The sequence below is a fragment of the Pleurodeles waltl genome, chromosome 6 (assembly GCF_031143425.1).
Source record: "Pleurodeles waltl isolate 20211129_DDA chromosome 6, aPleWal1.hap1.20221129, whole genome shotgun sequence".
In the NCBI taxonomy this organism is placed as follows: domain Eukaryota; kingdom Metazoa; phylum Chordata; class Amphibia; order Caudata; family Salamandridae; genus Pleurodeles; species Pleurodeles waltl.
Window position 1 is genome coordinate 1,349,450,890 of NC_090445.1, and position 12,172 is coordinate 1,349,463,061.

General features: G+C 40.6%; 1 protein-coding gene across 2 annotated transcripts in view; it reads left to right on the forward strand.

The window, feature by feature from the left end:
* Positions 1–12,172, forward strand: part of NRG3 (neuregulin 3) — a 1,859,719-nt gene that overhangs the window by 1,400,556 nt on the left and 446,991 nt on the right. Inside the window, exon 4 of one of the 2 annotated variants that reach the window (XM_069240652.1) lies at positions 3,417–3,443. The exons of the other annotated variant lie outside the window; for it this stretch is intronic. Within the exon in view, the coding sequence (XP_069096753.1) occupies positions 3,417–3,443 (27 nt within the window). The remainder of the gene's footprint in view (positions 1–3,416; positions 3,444–12,172) is intronic. 2 annotated transcript variants of the gene reach the window in all.

Sequence of the window (12,172 nt, forward strand, 5' to 3'; positions counted from 1 at the left end):
CATGGCAAATGTAGTTCCACTCAAGGGAGTTGAATGCATCCTTGGCATCCAACATCAGTATGGCTGACTGCTCCGCCTGTGGGTCGGCTTTCATATGTAACACCCCGTACAGGTGCAGGATATTAAGTTTTGTGCTCCTATTGGGCATAAAGCCCGATTGGTCCATGTGTACAAGTGATGCTATGCCCCCTCCTGAGTCTGCATGCCAGTGCTTTGCCCAAAACCTTCACCTCCATTTTTAGCAAGGATATGGGTTTATAGAAACTGCAGGCCATTGGGGGCTTGCCCTCCTTTTGAAAGACCACTATTGTTGTGGTCCTCTGATCAGCTGACAGGCATCCCTTTCCACAGGCCTCCCGGAACATCACCAGCATGGGTTCGGCAATGATGCGGGCCAGATCCTTATACATCTCGATCTGTAGACCATTGGAGCCTAGGGCTTTCCCCGACTGCAGATCTTACGGGGCCTGCACTAGCTTCTCTTGCATTAAATCTGCCTCCAGAGTTTCCCTATCTTCCACCGTGTGTTCCTGTAGAGGGATATCCTTGAGAAGATCGACACAGTCTGCTAGGGACATAGTTGTCTTGGTGGCATAGGCGGCTTCATAATATCCAGTAAAGGTTTCTGCTATGGCCATGCGTGTTGTTTGTGGCACTCCCTCAAAGATTATGGTAATGGTTATATTCATGAGAACTGATGTTATTACACAACCCTCCATACCATCTGACATTCATAGCAAACTTGGCATAGTGTTTGACCATGTGGAAAACATTTAATGTGATAACCCTCAAAGTTTTTCCTCATTCAGTTTCCTCAAAACATTAAAGCCTTATGCTTAAAACATATTAAATATACCACCGGAGTGTTAGAACCTTAAATGTGGACATTTCTTCATTAAAAGAAATCACAAAGGTATTTCTGGTTACTTCTGGAAACTGTGGAAAGTGAAAGGTTTGTAAGCATTCTCATAGAAAACATTTATGATATCTATGTTACAATAAATAACTACAAACAAGTATGTGTTGACTCATGCAAATAGTCTAAAGTTTTCTACTGTGGATAAATCTGTTTAACCTGCACCATCGGGAAAGAGTTTTATATTTGCATCTGCCAGAAGTAAATTCAGGGTTTACTCTTTCCATTGTCATAAGTATATGCAGGACATTTTTCTGGTTGGGAATGGGTCAAAAAGAAGTGCACAACCTCACAATGCATTTGCAGCCCTGGAATGCTCATTCTCCAGCTCTGGATGTATATCAACTTTGAATATTACCAAAATTCTTGGGGCCTTATTTATGGGGTTTTGGCATAGGGCAGCATCGCATGTCATCTTGCTGCACTGCCCTACTCCAAGGTGAAAGGGCAGGAATGCACTATATGTATGTAATATGGTACATTCCTGTCTTTTCCCCCTGTGCTGGTGTCTTTTTGGTACCCTAGCACCAACACAGGCACCCTTGAACCATGAGGCCATTCAGAGCCACATAAAGTGGCTTTGGTAGCCTCATAAATATAGTGGAGAGGTTTACGCCACCGCAACATCACAAAATGTGACGTTTTGGTGTCACAAGCCTCTCATAAATAAATCCCTTTGTCTCTGTAATACGCACTATGTCCTTAATCCAACTCCCAAGAAATCTGCACCTTTGATAAACAAATTCTTTGCTTTGTCATCTATATGGTTGTTTTGCTTTATTAGCGCATGCAGAGGGGTTATTGCTTACTAATGAGTGCAGTTTGTTTTGAGCATCATAATCACAAATATCACTTTGTAAAACATTTTGTCGTGAGCGAGTACCTATATTGTCCATTTCTGCCATGATATACCAAGAAAATGTACAAAGTGCAAAGACTATAACCAAAGGGTAATCCTCGTGTCTAATTTATGCATTATCACTATATTTCAATTGTTGGTCTACTGAAAGCTGTTATATTATGTAGCATAAAAATTCATGTAGAAAGGTATGTGTCCTACTGCTGACCTAAAGCTGCTTAATTATATTCTTATAAACTAAATGGACTGTGTGGTCGGAGTCCATTTGAAAAGAGGGATGTTAATGGGAATATTTTTACGTACTATTGATATGACCAAAAATCCCAAGTGTTGTTTCACATAATCTGGGGATGAAAAAGTATCTTTTTTCCAACACAATTGGTATTAAGAGCTCACAGTTCAGCAAACAAATGATGAAGTGTAAGATGAAGTATTATTTTTTATCCATTTTTTGTCCCTAATTTGAGGAGTAGATTGTTTTTCTGAAAGCCCATGCATATTTTGTAAATATTGCTTTGTGTTCAATTGTTTACAATACAAGGAGACTATGTAAATATGTCAAATTTAAATTTTGCTTATGCAGTTTCTGAAAGTTGACATATTTCACTAGCATGCGAGAAGCCTTGCCAAACGTTATTGTGTAAGTAATTTATCAAAACTATTTTTAAGCAATCAGAGTTTCAGATTATGAGATTGTCAGGGGGATATTTCCCATCCTGATGCCACCACTGCCACTCACATATGTTCCTGTGTTCCCACACATTGGTTTCTCAGGTGTGGGAGCACTGGGCTTCTGGACTTCATTTTATCAGCCAGCTTTTTTGGGTGCAGATCATGCAGGGGCTGTGGACACTAGTGTAGCCCAGCTATATCCTGGCTCACTCCTATGACACAGTGGAAGCATAGAAGGCCTCCCATGTCTGGCACCAGCCGCTCCTGTCCTAGACCCCGTCCCAACTGCACCCTGCTACATTCTGCCTACTCCCTTTTTACACCTGCTAAAAGCAGGTGGTAAATAGTAATAGGAAAGGGTACATTATACCACACTCAATGGCTGCCACTGGTAGATTGTTACCAAATTAAGCTGGTCTTCTTGTTAGTTCATATTCCAGTTGTAACTTGAAATTTGACAGTGCAGGGGAGGAATTATAATTCAAAATCCGTAATTCTGACTCAGGTGACCCTAGCCCTCTCTGCAATCTACCACCTAGCTAATAATCGAGTTCAAATTGTGGATTTGCAGAATTAGTTGTTTGCAAAAAGCCTACTTTTTGCAAGATGGTTTCCCAGGCATTTCTTACGATTTGAGAATATCAATGGTTTCATTCTTTAAACAAGCTTTATGACTTGGCAAAATCCTGTGCAATCTCACATATCTCTATAAAAAATAAGGATAACAAGTTACATTTTTAATTTTGGTACACATTGTGAGTCGCCAGTCACTATTTCATTGATTTAATACTGCCCCAAACAGTTCATCGCCCAGTAGCTACAACGAAGTGCCAGTTCCATTTTAGATTGTTTTACTACATGAAAATTATAATTGATTGTACAGAACGCTGTGATACAATTCGATAATTTCTAATGTATTGTTTGTTTTTCTTTCCCTCTGTTTTCCTTGACATGCTTTCTTTGGAGTAGCAGAGAATTCAGGAATTGAATTCATGGGTAAGGTATTCAAATCTGTTAAACATTTCATACAACAATTTTCATACCACAACCCAGGGGTTTTCAAATGAGGAAACCCTCGCGTTCAGCAATGCTCACATACAGAGAAATTCAAGATAGCTTCATTCTGTGGGAAATCGGCTTCCTACCTCCTAGAATGACAGGAATAGCAGGCATAGCACCAGAAGAGTGCCTAAACTGGATACGATGGAGGATTTAGAAAGAGAAGTGAAGTAAATGGCACACAGTTTGGTTTCTTATCATAAAATAAGATATAGGGAAGTACTTTGGATGTTTCATTTATAAGAAAGGCGGTCTCGTTTTCAATGATAGCGTGTACACTACCGGCTTTGATTGCTTTGAGTCACAAAGGAGTTATGTCGATTCCATTTCAACAAATTATTTTACATAGACCAACTGAATGATATCTACCCGGTTTGTGTGTTCTCACTGTCTTCACATTAAGGGAACTGAGTTGACGTGAGATTAAATGGGTCCCCAAGTTCATACATATTGATGAAGTGGGTAAGCAAGGAATTGATTGTAAATAAATCAGTTTCCCAGTTGACAAATAAGTGCCACATTTCTAAATTATTTCCTGCGCCTGAATTTTAAAAAACATCAGAATAATTTCACAGATCCGGATTGACATGATAATAAATATCCGTGGACATTTACATTTGTATAACATACCTAAAGGAAAGTGAACTACTATATCAAATGTTCTATAGCACTTTAATTAAGAATAAAGACATGGGTGACCATTTGAAAGGCATTCAACATCTAAAACGTCTTAATACCTTGCGCATTTGCAGCGTATGGCATCGGGTTGCACGTCAAAGAAGCAGGAGTAAATGTGCAAATTAGCAAGGAATGTTTCAAAAAGTATTTGCTTCATTTAAGGACATGTAAAAGAGCAATGCAGCATTTTCCATGGGGGTAAACTATTTTCCAGTTAGATAACAAATTAAATAAAAATATAAAATTTGCAACTTCACATTTCGGCACCTCTTACTCCTAAACATTATTCAACCTGCTTGTAGAGGTAACTGCCTGGAAATCTGTGGTTTTCATTAATATTCCAGTGGATTTTTTTGAGGTTGCCCAAAAATTCAGTAATCAACACAAATTGAATGAAGAAATCTGCAATACACAGTTTCAAATTGTTCTTTGTAAACCAATCACCTATTCCATTTGCACATACATTGTGTATTCGAAGTAACACAATCTATGATTGCCTCTTGTGTCCAAGCCTTCTATGTGGGCATTTGAAAAGTGTGAAGGCATTTTGAAAAATATCGGTTCGAATGACAGTATATTTACAACACAGCTTAAAGTACAGTACCTCTTTTTTCAAGTACCAGAAGTGCAGCCGAGTGCATCGTTGAGAACTGTGACAAGCATTTCGAAAAACTGGCAGCTTGACTGGCGTTTTGTTCCATACAATGGCTGCCAGCTGTGTCTAGGAATGAAGTGAAGTATTTCAGACTAGTTCATTGTGCTTCTGATGATGCGTAGTCCTTTTCAGATAAAGGAATTCTCAGCCAGGTGTCTTTAATATGTGTTCATCATAAATTATCCATTCTGCCTGCTCTTTCGTCCCCTGTTTTTATAGTGGGAGGGATTACTTGGAAACTTCTTGAAAACAGAGTTATCTTCCGGAGTTCCTATGCGTGGTCTCTTCTCAGTTGGCAATTATTAGGTGGAATAATGGAATGGTGGTTTTTCAATCGGTTTTGTAAAGTGAATGTGCACTGCATTATTTTGCAGGATTTAAACCTATTTAAGACATTTAAGAGCCCTTAGGGCCATTCCAGTGCCACATTAGCATAATTTTTTGACGCTAATGTGGCCTTAGAAGGCCAAAAACGCCAATCCATATTTACAAAGTGGCGCAATGCATGCATTGCAGCATTTTGTAACCCTTTGTGCAACTTTGTGTCTGCGCCAGGCATAATATATGCAAAGGGAGCATTTTCCCATTGGGAGGGGGGTCGAAAAAATGGAGCAAAAAAACCTAAGGGATTTTCTTTCCATCATTTTTTTTGGCACTTTTAATGCCTGCTCTGGTAAAACATGATAATCAGAGGTTGCTCTTTTCATCTATTTTTTAATGCTTGCCGTGGTGTTATATACTTTATGCCCCTAGACATCTATGAGTTGTAGGTACATTGTTTTCAGTAACCTCTTCTCTCTCATACCATGAAGAACAATGCATTGCGTTACATATTTCTGCTACTCTCTTTTGTGGGCTTTAATGATTCAAAATTCAACTTTCCAAAAAAGGTTTCCACTGTTGTTGTTTTTCTTCATGTTTGCTCACTGTCCTTTTGAAAGGAGAGCGCCTGAAGAAACAAATATCTTAGGAAACGGCTGCATTATAAGAACACCTACAAAATAGCAAAATTGTGTTAGTTTGGAAATTTTTATGTAAATGTAAAATGTGATTGCAATTGAAAAGTAAGCAATAAGACCGACTGTAATTCTATTTGTATGGTTCAGGAGCTCCATGAGTAGCATCCTTTAAGGCAGTGTAGTAGGGTAATTAAAAACCTAAAAAATGAAAAGAAAGACAAACTCCTCTCTGGCAATGTGAAGACAGACGTTTACTGTCACAACAGGGAGATTGACCCTGCTTACACAGTCAGACAGTCGGTCTCAATTTGCTGTAGCACATCTAACCTCCTCTATACAGAATCACACAATGCTTTATTGCAAAACGGTAAATAATAATTGACTGGCCAGTCATAGATTGAAACTTAAAAAACTTACAAACATTTGAACACCTGTGACTCCGTAACACCTTAACTCTAAACTAATTTTCTACACATTCTTTACTTGTGGCTTTAGCAATGCTTGACAAACTGGCTATTCTTTAATCTATAAAACACACATTTTTGTAGTAAATTCAACTTTAGCACCATTTGGCCATGTCATTGTAATTCTAAGACCAATGTTTAGTTTGAAGTTATTAGAATTCCTCCACTCATTGTCTAATCATGTTACAATTTATTTAGAAAAACGAAGCATGTACCAGTGATCTTGTGTCCCTACATCTGTAAATCCCAACATGTTTGCTAAACACGAATTAGCTTTTAACTGCAAACCTTTCCAGATACTTATTTCAGTGTGTCCTCAAGTGAACTCTTTACATTATTCCAGTCAGTACTGATTTTAGGCTTGCAGTTTTCTTTTATTACATACATCAGCATAGCGCTTTCTGCAATTGTCTTTTGCTGCTTTATATCTTCATATTCTACATTTCCTTTAACAACAGAAGACAAAATCCAATTAAAACAACTCTCAAGTGTGCAATGTATATGTACACACCATCTGAGGACCTTATACATCACTACAATGTTACACACTACATCACATCAGAAATAATTTCCAAATAGGCCAAGTAGTTAACTATTTATTGCTATCTGATTTAGTGCTTGTCTTCTGCAATAGCGACCTCTACTGGTAAAGTTATAGTCACTCCTGATAAAATGGTCTCTCTCCAGGATACTTTGTGGGGATCCATTGTGGGTGTCATTACATAAACGGTGGTGACATTTCCTGGCATATTATATCCATCCTTAGTCTAAACATGACCATCTCTGGCATTAAGGTATTGGCCACTCCTTGCATAGTGGTGGGCAGCAGTCATTTATTACTCCCATTCTTGCCTAATTGTGCAGTTGGCACAATGGTGACAACCGCAACATAACGATGAATAGTTTTGATATTTTGTAGGGCATCTTTGATATCATGGTGCACAGTAAAATGGAAGACATTATTGACCCATTGCAGAGATTCATATCACTACAGTTTCCACCACTATGATCATGGTAGGCACTGTGATAATTATAGCATAAGCATACTTGGCATTATGCCTGGACTTCCTTGAATGTACCTGTAATACATGGGCATATAAAACACAATCTGTTCAAGTGAGACAATTGGACATGTGAGTAAATGATGGCGAAAATGGCAAGCTGGCATTTGGATACAAAAGTGGTACAAACTAAAAATGAAAACTGGTATTTTAGGATGAAAATAGCCATTTGATCAAAATTATAAGCTGTCATTTGGTTAAATTAAGTGTATTTACCATTGAAAACCATTCAGCTGAGAGTACAACAGGTGTTTTAATTTTTTTTTAAACTGATCTTCGGAGACAACATGGCTGAATTTACAAAATGTATTTAAAGACAGTTGAATAATAGTTCATGCTGTTATGGGGGATCTGTATTGCTTACATCATTTCCAGACTGTCAAGAGTCCCCTGTTAGAATGACTGAAATCATTGTTCATGCAGAGGCATTCCAAAATTCTAAAACATTTTTGATGTAAATGCTGAGATGAACTCTACTGTAAATTTGACTGACATTTTCATTATTATCACCACGGTAACATTTATAAGTAGCGTAAGGTGAATTTAATTGTTCATAAATCGTCCTTAATATAGAAGAGGTTGACCTTTCCTCTAGACTTTTAGCTTACATGAAGCAACCAGTAAGTCAGCTCCCTTTCTGCTTCCCAAATATATTCATAACAAATTTGAAGACATAACAGTTGGTAAATATTTAGTTCAAGGAAATACTGAATGAAACAAAGAATACAAAATCCTCCACAATTGTATCTGCCTTATTGTATCTCTTTTTGGATGCAGATCCAGGTGACCAATGTCCCAGGCACTTGATGGAATACCTAATTACTATCATCTTTTGTTTGGCTGGAAATAAAGCATCTGTCTGTTTTGAAAGTGTATTAAAACGACCAGGGATTATTTTGAGCTTTAACACATTCATTATGACTGGTCCCATAATTCCGAGTTTGGCGGCTAACACTGCACTTCCATATTATTCCATGGACTCATTTAGGAAGGTCTACCCTGCTGAGATTCTTCTGGGGTACAATACACAATATATTTCAGAATATTCTGATCTAGGTGAGGTAAACATAAAAATCTCCATGTTACTCGCTATTATCAGGAACAAACTCATATTCAGATTCTATTCATTGTACACAATAAATTCCAACCCAGCCATGTTGGATTTTATTGGTTGCGATAAATATCCACCCAAACAGCAAGTCAATCATAATTAGTAAATTACATTACTACACAAATGCACTTGTCATTAGAATATTATGAATGCCAATACTAATAGCACTATAAACACATAGCAAGTCATAAAACATATCAGCATGTCATGCCCATAAGAGGAACATCAGCACGTACATGTAACACATCATAAAACTAGGCACGTTACCATATAAATCAGTCATGTCCATACTAGGAACATTTGAATATGATATGTCCTTTTAAAAAGTACCTGTTTGTATGATGAAAGGCACTTCCAGTGCCATGAAGAAAAAAATATGGCCCCCAGTGCTTCGTCCGCTCACTCTGGGGGCCACTCCGATGATTGGAGGAGGAGGGGGGTGGCACGCACCCCCTCTGGTTTTTATAATGGGCCCCTTTTGGGGCCTGGGATCTCTGGGGGCCTGCCCCGGGCCTCCACTGGCTCTTCAACAAGGTGGGGCAAAACAATGCCACCAATAACTCAATAGGGGGACCCAGATGCATGGGGAGCCTCCGATGAGGCTTCCACCCCGCCTGCCCTTCTGGGCTCAAGAAACACTGGAGCTTCGTTGGGGCAGGGGGAGCCTCCGAAGAGGCTTCCTTCTTACCCTGCCTGTACACAAGACAACAGTGGCTCCGGTGGGGCAGGGGAGCTTCCGGTGAGGCTTCCTTCCCCTGCCCGGCTTCTCAAGTCAGGCTGCGGCCCGCCCGAGCCTTAGTAAGCAGCAGACACCAGAGTGGGTGCCTGCATGTGCCACCGGGTGCACCTTCATGCACGCTTCGCCCCAGGGGCATGGTAGGAGCACACTCACTCCTTCCTGACTTTTGGTGGTGCCCCAGTGGTCCCAGGGGCAGCGCGTCTTTGGCGTTCTTAGAATACATAATACCCGGGTTGTGGCAGTTATTCTCAGAATCGGCAAATCGCTTATAATTGCAAGGGGCAATTACAAGTGCCTGGATTGCGGCAGTGATCCTCCACAGCAATGCGCTCCCCAAAGTGCGCCACAACTCCACAAGCGATTTCAAAGCGCTTTAAGCCAATTAAGCAGAGCGCTCCTCAGGGGCTATATATAAGCACAACCAATCACCCTCCAGGCCCTATATGAGGAAATGGAGCACTCCTGATGCTTGATGCAGTTGCAGGGGTCAAGGGCCACCGCACTCCGCCACTAGGGAACAAACTCAAGCAAAAAGGAGCACAGGTGGCAGTGCCAGCAGCAGGCCAGCACAAGGGGGATGCAGGCAGTTCCTTACAGTGACCAAGCAGGTCACAGGTCAGCACAGCAGCAGCAGTTCATGATGGTTCCTGGTGAGTCCTTCCAGCATTCTGTGCCCAGTTCCAAGATGTCTCCAAATTGTGGGGAAAACTCCCCTGTACTTATACTCAGTTTTACAGTGTGTTCACAAAGAAGGGGGTAGGAGGTTCCAACCAGTTCCAACTGGTTCTGGGAGCGCCCCCCCTCTCCTCCAGCACAGGTTGCAAACATAAGTTGGGAGTAAACAACACTATTGTGTAAAGCCAGGGCACAGCCTCTACAAATGCAGGTGTGCCACACCTCTCCCTTCACTCAGCCCAGGAAACTATTCAGTATGCAGATGTGACACCTTCACCCTCGCTGTGTTCCATCTGTCTGAAAAGTATGCACAAAGCCCAACTGAGACTCTGCCCAGACTTGGATTGGAGTCAAGCTAAAAAACACCAGAATCATTACCACAGAGAAATGCTCAGTTTCAGAAGTGGCATTTCTGTAATAGTAATTAAAAATCCATCTACACCAGTAAGCAGCAATTCCTACTACCATTACAACCATACCAAACATGCCTGTGCTACCCCTCATAAATCAGACAATACCTCCTCGGCATAAGGCAGGGCATTTCCAAAGCAATCCTATGAGAAAGCAGCCCTCACAGCAGTGAAAAACCAAATAGGTTGTTTGTCACTACCAGGACAGGCCACACTACTAGGCACATGTCCTGCCTTCTACATACATAGCACCCTGCCCATAGGGCTAGCAAGGGCCTACTTTAGGGGGGAGTTACATGTAGTAAAAGGGGAGTAGTGGGCCTTTGCAAGTACATTTATGCCAGGTCCTTGTGGCAGAAAACGGTTCATGCAGGCCCTGCGCTAGCAGGCCTGAGACAGATTTGAAAGGCTACTTCAGTGGGTGGCGCAAGCAGCACTGCAGGTCCACTAGTAGCATTTAATTTACAGACCCTGGGTATAGAGATACCACTGTACAAGGGAATTACAGGTAAATTAAATATGCCAAATAAGTATAAACAAATCAAACCAACTTTAGAAGGGAGAGTACCTGCACTTTACAACTGATCAGCAGTGATAAAGTGCTCAGAGTCCAAGATGTCAGAAAAAAATAGGAGGAAGGAGGCAACAAGTCAAGGGATGAACCTGCCCCAAGGGCCAGGTCCAACACTATCTTTTGTAAAATCTTCACTATCTTCATGAAGATAACACACTAAGAGGAGAACATTCCCAAATTCACCCATGCCTATTTGAAGAGCAACAGCCCCTGCTTGTGAAGTAAGCCTGTCTAATGCAGAGTGTGCATTTTTTATCTAGTGGCTTCAAAAATGCACCTAAATATGATTGGAACTATGACCTGCATGTCCACCTAATCTAGCGATATAATAAGATATTGGTGTTTTATATTGTAGTAGATTCCCTACATCCTCATCTTGGCCTCTTTGTATCTCGAATTATAACTGGATAGCCTAGTTTAATTCTATTTCGATGTTTGGTAGCAATGTGGCTATGTAGAAACCCTGTACTCTCTTCTCCATGCAGATGTGTACTCCAATGCATTGTCTAAATAAGATTATGACACAATGTATCCTGTTTTATTAAATTCCTCATTAGGAATTGTGAGAAACTGGGTTGTTGGTTGACTGGGTTATGGCATTTTCAAAGCTGTAATGATAAATTTGACTATATTATTAAAAAGGCTTTATCATTACAATGCCATAGGTACCAAACATAAGACATCTACCTCCTTTCATTTAATATTTACAGTTTAATAAATGTAATGAGGAACCCCCAATATTATCCTACGGGAGGGGTAGGCCTCACAGTAGAGTAAAACAAAATTGGGAGTTTTTCACTACCAGGTCAGGACATGTAAAACATAAAAGTATATGTCCTGCCTTTCATTTGCACAGCACTCTGTCCTAAGGGCTACCTACTGTGTACTTTATTTGTAGTAAAAGGGGAGGGTAAGGCTTGCCAAGGGGTTTTCAATGCCAAGTCAACATTGCAATGGGACACTGCATTCAGACTGCAAAGGCAACATTTTAGAGGACTACTTGGGTGGGTGGCAAAATATGTGCTGCAAGCCCACTGGCAGCATTTAAGTTACAGGCCCTGGGTATATGGTATACCACTTTTACGTCCATACACGCCTGTCCCGGACCAGGGGCTGGTGAGGCTGCCAGTTTGAACCTGGGGTACCTCGCTTATTCAAGAACATTTTTACTGGATACAGCTTCACAAGTGAGGTGCAAAGGAGGGGACCTTGTCAACCTTGATCAGTTGGGGATTTGGAACTGTGAATACTGCACATGGAAGCATGGACAGACTTGCCTGAAAACTACAGGTCCTTACTTATCTGTTGCTTCCAGGGGAAATAAAACAATTAATGCAGGA